The sequence below is a fragment of the Bubalus kerabau genome, chromosome 19, assembly GCF_029407905.1.
Source record: "Bubalus kerabau isolate K-KA32 ecotype Philippines breed swamp buffalo chromosome 19, PCC_UOA_SB_1v2, whole genome shotgun sequence".
Classification (NCBI taxonomy): Eukaryota; Metazoa; Chordata; class Mammalia; order Artiodactyla; family Bovidae; genus Bubalus; species Bubalus kerabau.
The window spans coordinates 37,247,198-37,269,156 of record NC_073642.1 but is presented as its reverse complement, the minus strand read 5'-3'; the positions used below and the strand labels follow the sequence as shown (position 1 = coordinate 37,269,156).

General features: G+C 33.3%; 1 protein-coding gene across 5 annotated transcripts in view; it reads left to right on the top strand.

The window, feature by feature from the left end:
- Window positions 1-21,959, top strand: part of NOVA1 (NOVA alternative splicing regulator 1) — a 172,906-nt gene that overhangs the window by 122,998 nt on the left and 27,949 nt on the right. For 2 of the 5 annotated variants that reach the window (XM_055556423.1, XM_055556424.1), the window contains exon 3: window positions 12,526-12,692. In XM_055556423.1, coding sequence (XP_055412398.1) covers window positions 12,526-12,692 — 167 coding nt within the window. Of the gene's footprint in view, window positions 1-7,807; window positions 8,232-8,874; window positions 9,548-12,525; window positions 12,693-21,959 lie in introns of those variants that run through there. The other 3 variants (XM_055556427.1, XM_055556426.1, XM_055556428.1) reach the window with 3 other exon arrangements.

The following is a 21,959-nucleotide window of genomic DNA, read 5'->3' as shown; positions in this document are numbered from 1 at the left end:
TCTGCAGTGATTTTGGAGCGCCAAAAAATAAAGTCAGCCACCGTTTCCACTGTTTCCCCATCTATTTCCCATGAAGTGATGGGACCGGATGCCATGATCTTCGTTTTCTGAATGTTGAGTTTTAAGCCAACTTTTTCACTCTCCACTTTCACTTTCATCAAGAGGTCTTTAATTTGTCTTCACTTTCTGCCATAAGGGTGGTGTCATCTGCATATCTGAGGTTATTGATATTTCTCCCGGCAATCTTGATTCCAGCTTGTGTTTCTTCCAGTCCAGCGTTTCTCAAGATGTACTCTGCATATAAGTTAAATAAGCAGGGTGACAATATACAACCTTGACGTACTGCTTTATTAAACCAAATGTTTTATATATACTCAGTGGGAATATTTAGTGACAAAAAAGAATGAAGTTCTGGTGTATGCTTCAACATGGATGAAGAAAATACTATGCTAAATGAAATAAGCCAGATACCAAAAGTCACCTTATATGAGGGCTTCCTAGATGGTGCTAGTGGTATAGAACCCACCTTCCAGTGCTGGAGACAAAAGAGACGAAGGTTTAATTCCTAGGTCAGAAAGATCCCCTGGAGAAGGACACAACAACCCACTCCAGTGTTCTAGCCTGGAGATTCCCATGGACAGAAGAACTTGGTGGGCTATGGTCCATAGGGTCACAAAGAGACACAACTGAAGCAACTTAGCATGGACCTTTTATGACATATCTAGAATAGGTAAATTCATAGAAACAGATTAGAGGTTACTGGGGGATGTAAAGAAGACATGGTGATTTAGGCCTTTAAGGGTTACAGACTCTGATTGGGGTGATAAATAATTTTGGAAATAGATAATGATAACATTTGCACAACTTTGTGAATATAATTAATGCTACTGAATTGTGTGATTAAAAATGATTTGAATGGCAAATTTTATGTATAATTTACAATTTTAAAGTATTTTGTCATTTTATATTACCTCAGCATATATGAAACTGCCGTAATTAATTTTATGGTGTATTCCTTCCCCAGAAACTTCATGGGTCACAATGCTTCGTGCTTCCTCTGTGTTTGTTTGACATAATGCATGTGATCCATAATATGACAATTGTTATCATTCATTGACTTGATAATTCATTCTCTCTTAAAATCTATGCAGATGTGGGCTTTGCTTTCATATTGGATTTATGGGTTCATGAAAAAAAATACAGAGTAAAGTCACTGCTTAAAGTTGGCTAATGCATTAATCTATATTGGCTCTGAAGGTGATAGCTTATATTATATGGTAATGATAGCTTACGGTGAACGGTGTTAGATTCGTGATCTCTGAAGAAGCTTTAACTTTGGGACCAGGGACCCGGCTTGATCACTCAAGAGTTTTTGTTTAGCAGAGTTTTATAAAATAAGAAAGGGGACAGAGAAAGCCTCTGACATAGACATCAGAAGGGGATTGGAAAATTCCCCCCCTTGCTAGTTTCAGCAAGCTGTTTTATGTCTGTTAGAAAGCTATTAATCAAATAAGAGAGACCCTAAGGCTGAAGGAGTTTCACCAGGCCCCTCTCCCACAGTATGTAATTTTAAGATACAATGGCAGGAGGTGTGTCATCTCCCAGCCATAAAACAATTGATATGAATACTGGTTTGTTGAGCTTTTATCAGCCCAAGGTTTGAGAAAAGGAAAAAAGTTAGTCTTAGGTGGAACCATTTTGAAGAAGGGCAAATTCCAAAACAAATACATAGTTTCATTAACATAGCTTAAGATAAACATTTACATAAGAAAAACGCATTTGTTAGCTCAGGGTTTGAGGAAAGTTTAAATTCAGAAGGAACCAGGTGTCCTCATGGCAACACAGAATTTTAAGAGACACTTGCAGCCTATTTCCTCCATTTGGAGACCCCTGGCCTTCCTGCCTTGTTACCCTCTCAGCAGGAGTGGGGCTCTCACCAGATAAGTTCATCTTTTTGTTCGCAACTATTTGACAGTAGCACTCTTCAGATTTGGTTACCGTGCTACTACGTGTCCAGAGGTATGTTTTGCTCCTGAGTTTTAAGTGACTTGGATTAGCTATACATGCCACCACTGGTCACACTTTGAGTCTTTGAGCTTGATTTGATATCACATGTTTGCTGCAAGCCGTGTCCCCACCTTCCAAGTGTGATTCATGAAATTCTCCAAGTGAATACCTATTAGTCCATAAGGAATAGCTAGAAAAATTCCAAGAGCCATTTTTCTTACTGCAGAAATTTAAGAGTACAAATTAGTGTCAAAAATGTTGACACTGATAGGGAATGGAGGCAAAATCAGGAAGGCTGTTTTATATATATTTATAAAAATGTAGTTACATTTTAAGTAAAATTTAGTCATGGCAGTTTTGTACTCCTATAATCCATGATGGAAGTTAAAGGGTACAAGTATTGACCAAATTAGATTGCTATAATTCTGTTCCTTCGTCTGGAACATATTCTTCTGCTACCCCATTTTGTCTAAATTTCTATTTGTATGTTTATGTATGTGGAAGGTTGATTATGTTTCTCAACCATTTAGAAGTTGCCCTCTGTAGAGGATATCCCACGTGTTCCAGCAGTACACTCGCCCCTCATCACTCAAGGGAAAGGGGCCAACTGGTCCCGGGGTAGATTTTGATCTGCATTTGGGGACTTGGTTCCACAAGCTGCTGGATTGAAGTTTTCTTGCTTCTGTGTCTGTCCCCTGGTGGGTGAGGCTGGTCTAGAGCCTTGTGCAGGCTTCCTGATAGGAGGAGCCAGTGTCTGCCTATAGGTGGGTGGAGACGGGTCTTGACCCTCTGGTGGGCAGGGCTGTATCAAGGGGTGTGCCTCGATGTGACTGAGTTCAGGAAGTCTTTAGGCAGCCTGTCTGCTGATGGGTGGCACTGTGTTTCCTTCCTGTTGGTTGGTTGGGCTGAGACATCCCAGCACTGGAGCCTACCGGCTGTTGGATGGAGTCAGGTCTTGGGGCCAAAATGGTGGCTTCTGGGAGAGCTCATGCTGATGAATACTCTCCAGTACCTCTGCCACCAGTGTCCTTTTCCCCACAGTGATCCACAGCCACCCCCCACCTCCTCAGGAGACCTGCCTCAAGACCAACCACCAGGTAGGTCTGGCCCAGGCTCCGAGGAAATTACTGCTTTTGCCCTGGTTTCCAGGGTGCATAACAGAAAAGCTGTGAAAACCTAGACAGCATGTTAAAAAGCAGAGACATTACTTTGCCAGCAAAAATCCATATAATCAAAGCTATGGTTTTTCCAGTAGTCAAGTATGGATGTGAGAGTTGGATCATAAAGAAGGCTGAGCGCCGAAGAATTGATGCTTTTTAACTGTGGTGTTGGAGAAGACTCTTGAGACTGCAAAGAGATCAGACTGCTGCTGCTGCTAAGTCGCTTCAGTCGTGTCCAACTCTGTGCGACCCCATAGACGGCAGCCCACCAGGCTCCCCCATCCCTGGGATTCTCCAGGCAAGAATACTGGAGTGGGTTGCCATTTCCTTTTCCAATGCATGAAAGTGAAAAGTGAAAGTGAAGTCACTCAGTCGTGTCCTACTCTTAGCGACCCCATGGACTGCAGCCTACCAGGCTCCTCCATCCATGGGATTTTCCAGGCAAGAGTGCTGGAGTGGGGTGCCATTGCCTTCTCCGGAGATCAGACTAGTCATTCTTAAAGGAAATTTGTCCTGAATATTCCCTGGAAAGACTGATGCTGAAGATGAAGTTCCAGTACTTGGCTACCTGATGCAAAGAGCTGATTCGTTGGGAAAAAAACCCTGATGCTGAGAAAGATTGAAGGCAGGAGAAGACAGGGACGACAGTGGGTGAGATGGTTGGATGGCATCACCAACTCAATGAACATGAATTTGAGCAAGCTCCAGGAGTTGGTGAAGAACAGGGATGCCTGGCATGCTGCAGTCCATGGGGTCACAAAGAGTCAGACAGGACTGAGCAACTGAACAACAACCAGAATGCATGAGACCTTGTGTGTGCCCTCCCAAGAGTGGAGTCTATTTCCCCTAGTCCTGTGGAGCTCCTGCACTCGAACCCCACTGGCCTGCAAACCCAAATGCTCTGGGAACAATGACTCCTGCTGCCAGAAACCCAGGCTGGGAAGCCTGACATAGGGCTCAGAACCTTGGTCATGTGGGAGAGTTATGCCATATAATTATTCTCCAGCTTGTGGGTTGCTTCCTGTGGGATATTGGATTTAATTAGATTATCAGTGCGGCAACCCCTCCTACCATCTTGTTGAGTTTCTTCTTTATGTCTTTGAATGTAGAATCTCTTTTTTGATATGTTCCAGGTTATTTGTTGAGGCTTATTCAGCAGTTAGTTGTAATTTTGGTGTGCTCTTGAGAGGAGTTGAACTCAGAGTCCTTCTACTCTGCCATCTTGTTCCATCCCAGGATTGCTACATGTCAAAAAGTAGCCTATGTGAAAACTGAAAGTGTTGGTTGCTCAGTCATGTCCAGCTCTTTGTGACCCTATGGACTCTATAGCCTGCCAGGCTCCTCTGTCCATGGAATTCTCCTGGCAGGAATACTGGAGTGGGTAGCCGTTCCCTTCTCCAGGGAATCTTCCCCGACCCAGGAATGAAAGCCACGTCTCCTACATTGCTTGCATATTCCTTACTGTCTGAGCCACCAGGGAGCCCACAAGTAGCCTAAACCTGTGCTAAAGATGAATGACTAGCTAATCATTATCATAACTATTGGTAGGATCTTTTGCATGACCTCAGAAGTTAAAAACTGAAGCTAAATTACAATTGTTATTTAGAATTTTTAGATACGTCTGCTTTCAAACCTCACAGTTCTTCAGAACTTGAAGTCTCCTAAACTCCTGATGTTACTTTGTGGGAGTGGCTAAATGGAAATGAGTATGCACTTTGCATGCATGGGACAGAGATTGAGTGAGAAGCTGGACGTCTGCTCTGTCATTCATTCTCACATCATCAGTTCTTTGAAGAATATGAGTACTTTTAGATTTTTGTGAAAAGTATACTTTCATCCTTTGGCTTAATTGAGTACATTTTAATGTTAAAGCATGCTCTGTAAACAGAAACTTGAGCTTCACTATATTGATTTGGGAGTAAAGCATGTTATAATGGCCCCCTACAAATTTTACAATTTAGAAGTAGAGACATGATTGTGTAGAGAGTTAATCACCAGAAGAAGAGAAGCAATTTTTACTTTGTATCATGAGATATGTCAATTCCTATGATTTCCTTTTCTAAAGAATCCCCTTCTTCAAATAGTATATTTTTCCCTTAGTAATTGTAGGGTAGGAGAAAGCTTTTTCAAATGTGCAAAAACTGTACAATGGTATAAAAGCTGCAATTACAAATTGAACTTACTTTTTATGGCAGTTTTCCTAAATGCTTTTGTTGATCTGAAAATTTATTCTAAAAAATTTGCTATTAGCCACACAATTATTAACCACTTCTCCTATGGTTGTCTGTTCTCAGTAAGAAGGGTCAGTCTTTTCTTTCATTTTATGCCAGTTTTGAAATAAACCTGCGAAGTGATATTAATAATATGACTCAGTGCATTTAAAAAGATTATCAAGCCTGGGTAGAAATTATTTTCCCATCATCAGGCTGAAATATATGTGACTTTCTTCAAAGGATGTGATTTGATAGCTGGCCTAATATTACATTTTCAGAAGGTATGTGTTGTAATGGAAAAAATACGATATTTGACAAAGTCTTACTTCTTTCTACATTTGTTAGTTTTGTTTCCTTGGTCCAACTGCTTTCACTTCTCTACCTGTAAGTTGAAGAAAATATTATGTGTCTTGGTAATTGTGAGTATTAAATGAGTTTCCATACAGTATGCTGCATAATATATGATCATATTAATAAAATATTAAATGTCTTATAAATTATATAATATATATACTATTCTCCTCTTTTAAAAAAATTTACATTTTGTTCTAACCTGAAATTTGTAATGCCTATTATTGCTATTGATTGATATTCTGTACTACTTTACTTTTAATAGTTAAACTAAAGAAAAGCTAAGGAGCTAATGTTTATGCTATTTTTAAAGCCAGAAAGATATTCACATAATTAGATTACCATGACTATAGATCAAGAATAAACAATTACTGTAAATTGCTTTATTCACTAAAAATGATACTCTTTGTTTTAAAGATAAAATGCCCACTTGCAGTTTTAATTAGGCTCCGGGAGTTGGTGATGGACAGATAAGCCTGGCGTGCTGCAGTCCATGGGGTCACAGAGAGTCGGACCTGACTGAGCGACTGAACTGAACTGCAATTTTAAACATTAAGAAAGCATTAAAGAAATATTATGGCTATTGATACTGACCCCTCAGATTCAGAAATAAAGGGGAAAAAAGCCAGAGTAGATTTCACAGAGGTCAACTGTCCCCTATGGTTGTTACTAGGAATCTATCTATTGCTAGTTTATATAGTTTCAACAACTTTGCTTAGCTCATCCAGCCATTGAGGACTAAATGCAACAAAGTACAAGTAAAGAGAAGAGTGTGCTAGAATCAGATGTAGGGATAAGGGATGGTAAAGAAAAGAATATGAAAATTAAAGGAACAAATACCAGTCACAGAGCACCACTTGTATAAGGATAAATAGACATACCCAAAGAAATCTCAAGTTTGACATTTATTTCTATTCAGAATTATATAGTTTTCCCCAGGTATTATGGAAATGTTAAGTGTATTTGAAAATATATAACTAATTGGGAGATACTTCTAGAAATGGTAGAAGCTAAATGTTATGTTGAAAGAAAGAAACCCTATCCATTCAGAGTATCAGCTACCCAGATTTGGCAGTTTTTCAGTGCTATAAGTAGCTGTTACCACACTCTAAAAATTATGGACCACGTTTTGTTTTACCCCTCAGTTTTTGCCTATAGCAATGTTAATTGGCACTTTCATTGTTTCAGTTCTTTTTGAGGCCAACAACATTGTTTACAGGTTTTCATAGAGTTATTAATATTCTACTAAATTTTGAGTATTAATTTTTCATTTTAAGATGTTTCACTGGCATTCATTCAAATTTCTTAGTTTAGACTGGCACTAATACTTCCTGAAGAGTTATGTATTTGCATTCTTATCACAAGATACTGAGTTATATTTTCAGTAGGAGTATAAACTGATGCATTTTCTTACATCCAAATAAAATGTTTGCTGATTTTCGTTATAGTTGACAATTGGAAATATGTGGATCATGTTGTTATATGCCCGTTATTCCAAACCAGAGTCATTCTTGTTGAAATAGGTCTCAGGTATCTAAAAAGTTTTAGACTGTCTTTTATACAACAGCAAAAAAGTGTTCCTTTTTTCCCTCACTTTATTCTTTTAGGTAGATTACATTTTTAAAGTTTATCTACTTTCTATTCTGGAAAGGAAAAAAACTATTAAACTATTCATTGTTTCTCCTATTACCTTTCTGAAAGCTTTTTAAAAATCAACTATTCTTTTTATTGACATTGTAATTTATAATTTATTAGTAGTTTTTAAAATCATTTCCCAAAATATATCTAATTTTTACATATATTGACTCATTTTATAAACCCAAAGAGGCTTATTGGTTTTTTAGACATTTTATAAAGCAAAAGGTCGATAGACAAAAAGGTCTTAAAATCAATCATATGTTTTTAATACATAGCTAAGGAAATTAGACTCAAGGAGTTTTTCATTTATTAAAAGAAAAATTCTTCTTGAGCATCCACAGTGCCAGACACTCTTCCGTACACTGAGGATACAGCAGTGAGCCTGACAGACAAGCTCTCTTTTATATTTCATTTTTGTCTTTGTGTATCCTGGTATTGTTCCCAACTTTTTTCTGTAGTACTAATTTTATTTCATATTCTCTATATTATTTGTTTTCTGTATAGTGTCTGCGTGAACTAGAGAAGAACTCCATGAAAGCAGGTTTATTATCTGTTTGGTCATTGCTTTATTGAGTATAGTACTTAACATTTAGTGGAGAATCAATAGATTTTTGCCAAATGAATGAATGAATTGAATTAAATGAGGACCGTATGGTATCCTGAAAAACAAATGAAGTGTGTTAAGAACAGAGTGGTCAATGGTATCCCATGCAGCTGATGGGCCAATGTAAAGACATGAAGATTAGATTTACCAAGGTAAGGCTGTAATGAATGGTTTAAGTGGAGTGGTAGGACAAAAGCCAGACTGGAGTAACTCAGAGTCAAGAAAAAAGGAATGGGTGGTGAAAAAGTGTAAATACAGGTATTTAAGTCATTCAAGGAATTTTGAGAGATAAAGAAGTTGAGCTGCATGTAACTAGAAGGCTAGGGAGGGCTTTAAAGTGTTTTATTATAAAATTTCAGATAAAAAAATAATAAAATTTCAGATATACTTAGAAGAATGAACCTCCTTATAACCTACATATTTGTCATTAATATTAAGATTTTGGCATATGTATTTTGTATGAGTAACATTTTTTGCTGTTACAAAAATATTTTGAAGCAAATCTCAGTCATTTTAGCGGCATATACTTCAATATGCACCTAAAAAGAAAGAGAAAACTTTTTAAACACCCTGATGCCATAATCACACCTGTTAAAATTAACAGTAATTCTTTGATACTATTTAATATTGTTTTTTGAGAGTGCCACAATTTTTAAAGTAAAAGTTGTTTGAATTTAGATCCAGTCAAATTCTAATTCATATTTGATTATTGTGTCTTTTAAGATTCTTTATATCTAGAGAACTTTCTTTCCTATGTTGAAGAAACTAGATTAATTGTTCTGAAGACTAGCTTTCATTGTTGATTTGTGTATTTGCTTTCTTATGGTGTCATTTGTTTCTCTGTTTTCAGAATTAACTTTTTAATCTTTATTTATTTGGCTGTGTCAGATCTTTGTTGCATTATGTGGAGATCTTTCACTGTGGCCCACGGATGCTCTAGTTGTGAGATGTGGCCTCAGTAGTTGCAGCACGCAAGCTTAGTTGCTTGATAGCATGTAGAATCCTAGTTCCCTGAACAGGGATCAAACCCATATGCCCTGCAGTGCCAGATGGATTCTTAACCACTGGACCACCAGGGAAGTCCCTCAGTATTATTTGTAAACTGTTATGTCAGGCTAAATGTTTGATTCGATTTAGGTTCAGCTGTTTGGGGATACATCCCCTATAGTTGGTGCCCTCTGCTTCATATTGCATCATGTCAGTGCTTGATTTTCACACTCTTAGTTATGCTAATGTTTATCAGTGAAGTCAGTTGGTGATTCCAGATGTTTCCATTGAAAATTTCCCATTAACCTTTCATTTTATGGTTTTATGATCTTTGCCTAAATCAGTATTTCATTTGCTTTACAAAAGGCTAATTTTCTCTTTCTGTCATAAAGGAGGGATCTTTAAAAATGGAAGAAAGTATAACATGTTTTTCTGCTGATAGGCAAGGTCTGATGGAAAAAATGATACTAGGAGAAACAGTGGACTTGGGAGTTAAGAGAGATCAGATCCACTGCACAGATGATAGATTGCCTTCGGTAGGAGCAGGAACAGTTTAAGTGACTTGTCCAAGGTTATAGTAGCACAAAGTGAGTATATTTTATTAAATGTAAATCACAATTTTGCTATGGCAACTTATAATTGTACCTGATTTTAGAAACATGCCTATTCAGTTTATGATACAGCATGTGAAGTAGAAACAAAAAGTCTTTCTGATTTCACTGCCTATGTTTGTCCCTTCTTCTAAGAGTTTATCTAGTGTTTCCCTTAAAAGAAAAATTTTAAATTAATGGTGTCTTATACACCTGTATCTTTACATTATAATAAATATAAGCAAATACTTTTGATAATTTTTTCAGATTTTACTAGTCTATTGCAAAGAGAAGTAAATGCTACTGTTTAATAAAATGGTAAATAACTCATAGTTCAGTTTAGACACTAATGGAGCATAAAAGCCTGTAAAATGACAGAAAAACAGCAACTTTTATTACTTATAGGCTCATTTTTGTTACACAGTTTGGTCATATACCTGACAGTCTTCCTACTTTGCGACTTTCTCCTAAAAATTATAGTTTTGTGTTATCTAAGTGAAAAGGCCATTAGAGTTCAGTGGAAGAATATGACAGCATCTCTTCTGAGGATTATAGCAGTTCCCATTGGGGAAATTGCAATTTCCTTTTTTCTTTCCCTTTTTTTTGGTAGTAGTTCTAATGGTAGTGATATCATTTAATCTTGAAAGAATATTTATGGCAACTTTGGACCTATAAACTATTGCCAAATTGTCTCATGCATGCTATGGGACATTCAGTTTTAGACAATCATATTTCTTTATGGCTCAGTGATTTCCATTTACTACTTGTTAGACTGTATAGTCTGAAGAGTATCGGGGTTACTGTGTTGTCTGACACAGTATGTATTCTATTAAATTAGAACTTTAAAAGCAACATGAATCATATAGTTCCTTTAGTTACTTAGTACCATGTTTTATTTTTAAAAAATCTCTGTTGAGGCTTGACTGATTTCCTTTTCTGTCTTGGCATCCCCAGAAGAGCACTCTTTAGTTGTCTCCAAAAGCAGGAATGTAATCCGATCTGTGTTTTGTATTGTCTGCTGACTTAGATGAGAACACTTCACAGGAGCTGCATCGATCAGTTCTCATCCTTTCTAGTCATTTATTGGGCAATTAATACAATCTTGTAAAGACTCCCTAGAGTATCCCTAATAAACTAGATCCTTTTACCCAAGAATAGATACAGAGATACATCAAGATACTCAAAGATGAGAAAAGCTGATTAGGAGAAACAGGAAATATTAAGCCTTTAAACTCAGAATCTGAATGTGTTTCAGATTGTCTCCCTCCTCACAACTAAAAGATACTGCTTTCTATTGAAATATATTGTACAAATTAGGAAATGTAGCTTTCCATAAACTTGCATCTTAGTGGTTTAAAACAGGATAATCTAGTTCAGGTGTGGTGGTGGTGGTGTAGTCACTAAGTCATGTCTGACTCTTATGACCCCAAGGACTGTAGCCCACCAGGCTCTTCTGTCCATGGGATTCTCCAGGCAGGAATATGGAGTGGGTTGCCATTCCCTTCTCCAGGGGATCGTCCCAACCCAGGAATCAAATGCAGGTCTCTTGCATTGTAGGCAGATTCTTTACCAACTGAGTTGTGAGGGAAGCCCCAATTTAGGTGTATACATATAATATTTTTTTATTCCTGCTCCTAATTCTTGTGATCTAAGTCTTTTTTCTAAAGGTAAGAGTGATAATCTTTTACTGTTCTTTAAAAAAAATGTAAACGCTAGGGAAATGGTTTATATGGTAATCAATCCTTAAAACAGTATAAACTCCTTGCAATTTTTTAAATGTGTAATTTCACATTTTTTCCCTTCAAAATGTACTTTAAAATATTTTATAGAATTTTGAAACTGTGGTATAGAAACAGATACGTATTTAGTACTTGGGAGGTCATATTAGCTCAAAAACAAATATTTTCTAAATTTTAAAAGATTCTTTTTACTTGTTGATAACTGCTTTGTAAAAGAATACTAATGTCTGAGAAGTAAGTTTATGTGTTTGCTGTGTTGAGCTGCTGAGCAGAAGATTACAGTTTAAGAGCAGGCTACTGCAGTGAGGCTCAAAATAGTCTGAAAAACTAATCATTTATCTTTATTGCCTTTAGGTATACCTGTATAGTATAAAGTAGTCTATAGGATCTGTGCATTAGACCCAACCAATTTCATTTTAGTCTTGTCTCACATCATATGTCTACATTTTATTCACTAGATATGAAGCAAATAAAACTAATGGTATCTTTTATCAATTATTCATCAATTTCAAGTGAAAAATAGTTTAAAATTTTGTTTTTAATTAGATATTCTATCTTATTAAAATTGTATAATCAATAAAAGCAGGGATGATTATTTGTCCAAAAAATATCTGTTATGTACCTATCATGTGCCAGGGATGCCTCTAGGCTTTGGGGAAGCTACAGCACAATGCAAAACAGACTAATTAACTGTTCTCTGAGAGCTTGCATTCTAGTAGAAACAAAAAAAAATAAATAGAAAAGGTCAGATAGTGTTATTACTGTGATTAAAAGAACAGGGTCCATGAATAAAAGGTGGTAAAAATTCAGAAACTTACCTACTTTGTAAGCTTTCCAGGACCCCTTCTCTCCACTAATTTAAATGCTTTTTTTTTTTTTTAACTGGAAGCCATCCACGCGTGCCATCCATGTAGATAACTTCCATTATTTTTTCATATCACAGTATCTTCTAATTGTCTGGTTTGATGTCTGTTAGCATATACAAAGTCCTCATCTTTGTGTTACTGGTTTCTAACCCTAAGTTCTTTTAGAAATGCTCAGAAAGTATTGGTTATGTCAGTGAATGATGTATTAAAAACTTATGGTTTCTGGCTCTGCTGGCCCTTTTTGAGATTTAGAGTTCTACACTTCACATGATTTTATTGGCATTAGTATATTATCCTTTTTTATATTTTTTATGAAAAGCATACAAAGTAAGAGAAGAAGTTTTCTGAAACTGAAATCTTTTGTCCACAGGTACTACTGAACGAGTATGCTTGATCCAGGGAACAGTTGAAGCACTGAATGCAGTTCATGGATTCATTGCAGAAAAAATTCGAGAAATGCCCCAAAATGTGGCCAAGACAGAACCAGTCAGCATTCTACAACCCCAGACCACCGTTAACCCAGATCGCATCAAACAAGTGAGTGTTTAGTTGGGAAATCAAAGACAGATAGATATCCACAGTATAGTATGAATTCCTTATAAAAGAAGCCTTAAAGGTTTAGCATATAAAGTTTTTCCCTAAGAATACTTAAAACATAACACTTGTCACTTATTTACTTAAAGACTATCAGAGCCTCTTCTTTAGATTGATCAGTTTATTTATTGATCGAATTACTCATTTATTAGTATTACACTGAGGAGCAATTATGGCTCATTTCTTTTATAGTGCCCTTTTAAAAATTATAGATACAAATTTTATTAATTTATAAGAATTTAACCTATGTAAAATTCTATCACTTTTAAAATGAAGTATAAAAATTGAGACAATATTCTCAAAATTCTTAATACCCTATTCTCAGTATTTTTAGTCTCTAGTATAGTTATGCATATAAACTCCTGTTTTGTCAATTTAATTGTCATGTTCAGTATTTTTAATCAACAAATATGTATAAGTAAATTTTTGTACCTAGCAAACAGTTGTTACAAATCAGCTATTATGCTCTGTATAACTTGTACAGTATTTATATATATGTCATAAAGGGCCAATGTTTATTTTTAATGTGTGGGATTTTCTGTAACAAAACTATTACTTGATAAAAAACAATGTTAGTTTTTAAGATTGAATAATGACAGACACTATGTAGGGGAAAAAAATGACATTCTTTAATGTAAAAATAAGGCAGATTCTTCCCCTTAAGTTGTTTTAAATCTTCAAAATTATTTCATACTTTATGTTTATTATGATTGTTTCTGCATTTGCCTTTTTATAATTAGCGTCTTAATTTGTGATCATATTGATAGATTTTATGCCTTCAAAAGAAATGTATTCATTCATTCACAGAATATTTAATTTACAGAATATTTACTTTCGTTGTAATACATTTGAAATGTAGGTCTAAAACTTATTAATTTCATGTTTCTGAGTTGAAAAAATATACTAGCCAGTGTTAGGAATTTATTATAATTTTGCCAATATATTGATAAATGTAAGGGTGTCTAATCAAATACAAATAGAGAAATTAATCATTACATATTTTCAAATTATAGGCCAAGTTTCAGTTTTCCTTTAATACTATTTTAAAATATCCTTCCATGTTTAGATCATGAGTAGGTAGCTTTTACACCATATAAGATCATTCATTTTATGCTCTTTGTTAGTATCAAAATGTTTCAATTTGTAACCTTTCATAACTTATCAAGGAAGTGTCTTTTAATTTACACATGGCAGAAGGTAAATATTTTAAACTTCTAAACATAAGTAGATATTTTTTATTCTTCACAAACATTTATAGTTTTGAAATTTTTATCTATGCTAGGTAAATGCAAAGAATAATTTAAAATGTGATGCATTGAAAGCAGTACCCTGACTTAATCTAAATTTATCTAAATTCTAGAAGTATGAGTTCAAAGACCTCTGGATTAAAATCACCTGGGGCTAAGAATTTACAGAATTGGCACTAAAATGTAGGGTCTATTGATTTTCAACTTTAATCCAGCCTATTAATTCTCACATTTCTTTTGTAGTTTCTGTAAGTTTAAACACTTAAGGAAGGCAGTGAATATATTGATTTTTTTTAAAAAAGGTAAAACGTGAATATACTTTGAGTACTGTATGACTGGCAGTTATTCAGCACAATGATACGAATGAATTTTTATTTTTTTTATAATAATACTGTCAAATAATGGTCTATGAGTCATTGTTAAAACTTTCTCTATGGCAAATGAAATTTATAGGTTGTCATCTGTCCAGTGTCAGTACAGATTTATGAAAGCCAGAATTTTAAAATATTTGGTTCACTTCTATTTTTACTTGCCTTGTTCAGATAATGTTATTTAAATTCAAAATAAGTGGTTAAAAAATAATGGTGGTTAATTTAATTTTGCATATTTACATTCATTTCTAAGGCTTATAAGATATTCATGAAATTGAAATTATTATTGATTATTTAATATTTTCATGGAATCAATAGTGATGTGAAAGTATTATTTTAAAAGATTCATTAAAAGAGTACTCTAAATTTAGTAAAGTAATATATTTAATATTTCAGTGGTTTCTTAAAAATGTAAAATTTGAAAAATTTACTAAAAAAATCTAGATGAGAGATTGAGCATATTTCCACGATATTGTAGATCAACAGTTATTTATGCTCTAAATTTGAGATTCTCTAACTTTCTAGGTAGGTATCCTATTTTACAATGTGAAACTTTTTGTTGGATGATTGTCTAAATAATTAATCAAAAGAATTGGAAATGACTTAGCGACTGAACCACAAGAAATAAATTTAAATTACCATGATTTTATTTCTGGAGAAATTATGCTGGTAATCCAGTATAAAATAATTATATCTAAAAGAAACTATTTTATAATGGAATAGATAAAAGTATATTTTATATAATTCTATTTTTTTTAGCTTTGAGTACATAGAATAATAATAATATATTAAAATGATAGTCATTCCCCTAACTAACATTTACATTCCCTTTGGATTTCAACTCTGAAGTTAATTTTTAATGTAACTTCTTTACACATTTTTAAAACATTTTCTTCTAGTTAAGATTTTGTAAAGAATAAAATTAGAATTTTAAAAATTGCTGGAGCCAGAAAATATAGTTCCTCATAGAAATGAACTAATATTGAAAATGAAATTATATTTTCCTAATGTTTGTTGCAACATATTTATTGTTTTTTATGGTTGATAATGTAAGATTTTGTTTACTAGAGAAGTATAATTTATATATAACTTGGACTTTAAATAGGAAGTCAGTTCTAAACAAATAAATCTTGCTTGAAAAGTTATAATTTTGTCAAGCACATAGTAGAAAAGCTTTTGTATACATATATATATGTATAATATATGTATTTTAGAAAACATGAATTTTTGCCTAACTAAAAAATTTATGACATTTTGATTCTACTTAACTTCATATGAATAGAATGCTGGATTTCTAATTTAAAAAAAATAGATATGCAACAAACAACAAAGGTTTACTGTATAGCTCAGGCAACTATAGTCAATATCATATAATAATCTATAATGGAAAATAATTTCAAAAATAATATATGTGTTTTTGTTATAAAAAATAAAAAATCTACTTTTTTTAATTAAAAAAGTTATAGTTTTATACAATATATTATTATAACTTTTATAAAATATTCTGAACTATATGATATAGATACAGTTGGTTACTAAATAAATTGCATGAACCAGAATATTCTCTCCAAATGAAACTTTATTCACTGAACGAATTCTCAGCCAAATATAAGTTTTTTGAAAAGTAATACATACTGATCTCGTAAGTTTTTCATACAGAAGAATCTTGAAATCTAGCCTGATAGCCTTACATCCAACTTTAGATATTAGATGTGAACTATTTAGTTCTTCATTCTCAGATGTGCTTTATTTGTTTGTTTGTTTTAAATCAAATATTTATTTGCTGATAGGAAGGGACTCCAATATTTTATATATTCAAAATAACGATAATATTTATTGAATAATCAAAGTATATAATTTCTATTCTATAGCTTTAAAATCAGATTGTCATGAAGTACATAATACTGTCATGCTCATTTCTTAAGTCAGTATACTGAGAAACAGATACACAGGAGGAACCAATAAGCCAGAATTAAACATATTAATTGTGACATAGAACATTCTTATTTCTTATTTTCAAGATGTGCAAATAGCAGAAACATTCAGTGATCTTCAGGTAATTTAGACTTTCCCTAGAAACTCATTCCTAAATGCATATCTTAGCCCAGGTTTTCGATGTCCATGTTCTCATTTCCACCTTTTTATGTTTTGAATTTTGCACTTGTAACCTTTTTTTTCTCATAGTATTACTGAAAAATTTCCTCTTGTTATAAGTCCCTCAAATACCCCTCTTAAGTATGGTTATTTATACCTCGTAAGTCAATATAGTGAACCCCAAAACATGGTAAAAATGATAGATTAGTAAAATAGTTGGCATTTATTAACTTCCTTTGTCTATTACAGACTTTCAGTGGGTTTTGTTTATTTTTTTTTGGCTCAATGTATTTTTAAGAAAAACTGCATTAAGAAAGAAATAGTTATAGGCATCTATATAATTATTTTGTATTTTAAAATTAAATTGATACTAAAAATCTCATTTGGTACAAAGAATTTTATTTTCATCATAAAATGTTGGCAAGATTAGCTCATAATTTGTTCATTATTCATTCATTCAATTATAAATTTATTAAATACATTCTTAGTGAATTGAAGAATATATTAAATTGTAACCCTTGCTCTCTCAAGCTAGTTTATGAGAGATCATAAATGCTCAATATAACTAATAATGATATAAAACTGCATTTATATACCAAAACTACAATATAAACAATGCACCGTAAAAGTTTGGCAGAGTGTGAAAGAAATGTAGGCTAGAGTGACATTTGGTTTTGTGAAAGAGGTAAAAACATGAACTGGACTCTGTAGAGGAATTGCCTGATTAGAGGAGAAAAAAAGAGAACAGCTTCTTTTAGGCAGATGAAGCAATATGGATTTGAGAAGAAAGATACCATAATTGTTGAATAGTAAAGAGATTATCTTGATAGAAGTGGGACATTTGTGTTTAGTTTAGAGGAAATTAATGTTCGGTAAGTTGTGTGGAACCAAATAATGGCAAGTCATGGATGTCTGGCCAAAGGGTATGCTACAGACTACGGATTCTTCTAATACTTTCCCTTTTAATTTCTCTGGAAGGTTATGAAAAAAAGAAAAAAAGGTACTTCTACACTTTGTTTTCTTCTGTGCTACTCCACACAGATTCTTAGAGTGCTTGTAGGAATAGCTGTTGGTAGGAGAGGAAGATAATTATGACAATTACTGAGTGATCTACTATGCAGATCTTAGACTTGAAGGTTTATAAAATAATATTCTTTAAAGCTGCTCTTACATCATACAAATCCAGGAGACATTAATCTTTGTCAGGAAAAAAGGATGTTTTATGGTCAAGAAAGAAGAATCAGTAATGATGATAATAGTGTTGTATATGGTGCTTACTCTGTTTCTGTGCTAGCCATTGTGCTGTGCACTTAACAGTTATTAAAACCTCTCATTCATCCACACAAAATTCCTCTGAAGCACGTATAGAGTCCATGTTATAGAAGCTGATGTTTAGAGAAATTTACTTACCCAAGGAAATGTAACTGGTAATTGATCTTAATACTGATCTATATGGCCTCTAAGTTTGTATAATACTGATAAAACAAATCCAGTAGATTTCTCTCTTTTAGGACTTTTCAGATTCCTGAATAAACATATGCAGGAAAAGGACCTTGTTCAAAATGGAAAGTCTTGTATCAGGGTGAAGAGACTAGGCAATATTTTAAGAACAAGATGATGAGCACTTAATCTCCTCTGGTAGTGAAAGTTGAGACAAATGCTTGAAGTTAAAATATATTTCAAAGTGAAATCTGTAAGAGTTTGGTACTGATTTGATTCTAGTTCAAAAATGATGAGGAAAGAATAAAAAATGACCATATGTGGTTTTGAGCCTAGCAAAATGTTAAGTTCCAGGAAGCAACTAGTGAATTTTAGTCAGGCATCTATTTGAGACAATATTTTTGTATGATTGTTTCAGGCAGGTTGAATAAGTTGTACATAATATTTTTTTTCCTTGAAGTAGTCTTTAATTAGAAGCATAGGTGAGGATTTAAAACTGAAAATATAGATCCTTAATTGCAGTATCAGTGATAATTTCACTTACACCTTCATTGTAGGTGAGAAAGAAAAAAAAAAATGAGATAGAGAAGCAGTTCCTTTAAAAAAGTAACTCAAAAGTATTATAGTATAATGGTTAGGTGCATAGGATCTGGAATAGGTCTGCCAGGGTTCAAATTCTGCCTCTTTAATTTACCTGTTGTGTACATTGGAAAAAGCTGTTTTACTTCTGTGTACCTTGACTTCTTTACCTGTAACATAGGGAAAGTAATAGTAACCTCTTCTGTAAGGGTATTGCATTAACCCACTATATCTGTAAAAAGGAGAAAATACGAGAAGTATAAGGAAAGGTGCTAAAAAGGATCAAATACCCAAATAAAAGTTCAAAAATAACTTTTTTTAATAGAAAATCATTGGAGATTCTAAGTCAGTTTCAATTCTATGTTGAGAAAACAGTCATTATTTCTTAATAATAGTATATCCTAAAGGTGAAGAGACTGGTTAGGTAAAAAGAAAAAAAAAAAAAAAAAGGTGTGAAGTGTGGGAACTGCTGACTTGAAAGTTTGGATATAAAAGGAGAAAAACACAAGTTAGATCAGAAAGATTCACATAACTACCCTGCTACTAAAGAGTGAATGGCTAATGTTAAAGAATAAAAAGAAGTTTGAAAAGGAAGATAAATTGGGATGCCAAATACAGATGAGATTATTAAGGGACAAAATGAGTCAAGAGTGGTGAAAAGATTATAGGGTGTTAAGGTCACAGCTCATGAAGAGTAGGAAGTCTTGGATATCACAGTTTTGTCTACCATGAAAAGAATGAGAAGATGGGGGGAAAGTGGTTTGGAAAATTGAAAAGGTTGAAATGAAGTCAGTTGTAGTAGATAAGGAAGCTCATTCTGGAAAATCATGATCTCTTTCAGGTAATAAAAACTAGCAGTTGAAAAGAATATAAGATACATGGGACTGAATAGCTGAGGAGAAGGATAAAAGTACAGAATAGTGATTATGAGGAAAATAAGATATGGATTAATAATCAGTTGTAAAAGACCTTTTGAAATTAGACAACATGAGTTTATATTAGGGCTAAGTAGTTCCAGGTAGTTCAGATATTGGGAGAAGGCTGGATATGTGTCAAGATGAAAAATCAAAGATGACCATTCCATATTTAAATAGCTGATTCATTATTTTTTATGGAGTAGTATGCAGATTTATTTAACAGAACTCAAAACAGACCTGTTCCAAATTAAAATTTGTTGTTCATTGCTGTTTTCACTGTACCTGTGATAGACCTTGACAGTCTATTATTATAGATTTGCTTGAAGCTAAGCTTATTTATTATGGAGTTTATATTTATAGTCATATTCTGTGGTCCAGCAAAACTGCCACTTGTTAACAAGAATGCATTTCACAATGTATAATCACTTTTTAGTTCTTATTCCCAAAAACCTAGAAAAATCTACATTTAATTAAATAACTTATTAAATCTTGAATTTTAGAAACTTACATTCCAAAGGATCCACTATTTTAAAATTATAAACTACTTCAAAATTTTTTGTAATAAGTAATTCAGCCTTCAGCATTTAAAGCAGAATTCTTAAAGACATTCATGTCCTATAAATTAAAATATTATACTTTTCTACTTGAAAGATAAAATCGTGCTAAAAAAATGCCTGTGCCCTTCGTAATCACCGCTTGATAAATACTTTAAAAAGGGATTCCCTTGAGGCTCAGACTGTAAAGTCTGCCTGCAATTCAGGGACCCAGGTTCGATCCCTGGGTCGGGAAGATCCCCTGGAGAAGGAAATGGCAACCCACTGCAGTATTCTTGCCTGGAAAATCCCATGGATGGAGGAGCCTGGCAGGCTACAGTCCATGAGGTTGCAAAGAGTCAGACATGACTGAAATGATTTCACTTTTACTTAGAAAGAGTTCTTAGCTATATATACCCATTATAAATATTACTTAACACATTTTAATATATTGTTGCTATATGGATATTCAGTAGTTATATCTTCAAGATGTATATCAGAAATTTTACTAAGGGATTTTTTTAAACTTCAAACCGTTTAAATTTTAAGTCTGTATTATGAAGATGAATAAACGTGTTTATAAAATATTAGAGAAATAAACATATTGAACATGAAAATATTTCTATGACTTTTTCTGATGTATTTGTGTGGTTGAGAACAACTTTCAAAGCTGTTTTTTAATCTAATTATTAGAACCTTTTACAGACATTAATATATTTACATTTATCTGTTTATCAGAACAATTTTTACAACTAGTATTTTTAAGAATCAACCAAAATGCAAACTTTCTGGATTCTCTTCATTGCTAGAGCTTAAATTTGTAAAGGAAGGAGATTTTTTTGTGTTTAAGAATATCTATATAAGTAATAGATAACTGTAAAACTAATCATATGTTTAGTACCACATTACATGTTTATAATTTTAAGAATTTAAACAAAAAAAAATTTAGAAACTATTGTGACATTTCCAAAATCTAATCCCTTAAAGCCCAAACTTAACTATCATCTGTTTTATTTAAAATATAAAGTTTTAATGTATTATAATTTATAATAACCAAAGCCTTAATGATTTTATACACATTAATATTGTCCCAGAAGTTTAAAATTACTATTTTTATTCCTGTGAGAAGGAAGCATGCTCAGAATTATTAAGGACAATGTCAATGAATATGAGTTGCATGAGTTACTAATACATGCCCAATGTTTCACATATATGCCAAGTAAAAAGAAAAGTATTAAATAAATTGAAAAAAGATAGTATTGATTTTAGTGATCACAAAGTCTGAGTCACTTGATATTACTACTTTTTCTACGTATTTCTTTGCAGTATTTCAAGAGAATTCATGTCTAGGGCAAGATGGCTGTCATAATGAACCTGTGATCCTTCAAGTTGATTTTACTCTGATGAAAATAGAAGAGCCCAACACATATACTTCATGCTTCTGTAGATTAATGAACTTAGCTTCTAACCTGTGTTGGGGTAGATGGCCTCTAGATTTATTTCGCATCTTTTTAGTCAACAATCTTATAATTATGCTGAGATTAATAAAGAACATATTTTAAAATATATGTTAACTACTCCCAGGAAATCTGTACAGTAGCAGTTGTAACCAGAGGTGGGAAAATTTACTCTTCAATTCATAGTCCATAGAATATTTACAAAGTCAGTAGCGTATGTTTCTGCATAGTATTGCATGGAAAGTAAAATAGTAGGGTAATTATTAATGACTGTTAGTGAAATTCTCTCTGGAGAAATAACTTTATAAAGTGAACTTATTACAAATAGCAAAAACAGAAAACAACGGATTTGAAGTTTTTTTTTTTCTTCTCGTGAGGTTTGCAGCTCTTCTTCCCTTTTAAAATATGATTTAACAAAAATCTTGGTATGTCTATGCATTGTTTAGTTTTCCTCAAGGTTTTAAAGAAGAATCAAGAATTCCTGAACTGTTTAAAACATGATCAAATATTAGAATCAGTCTTAGTTTGTTGCTTGAGAGCAGTGAATTAAGCAGGAGCCTGTGAAATTTTTT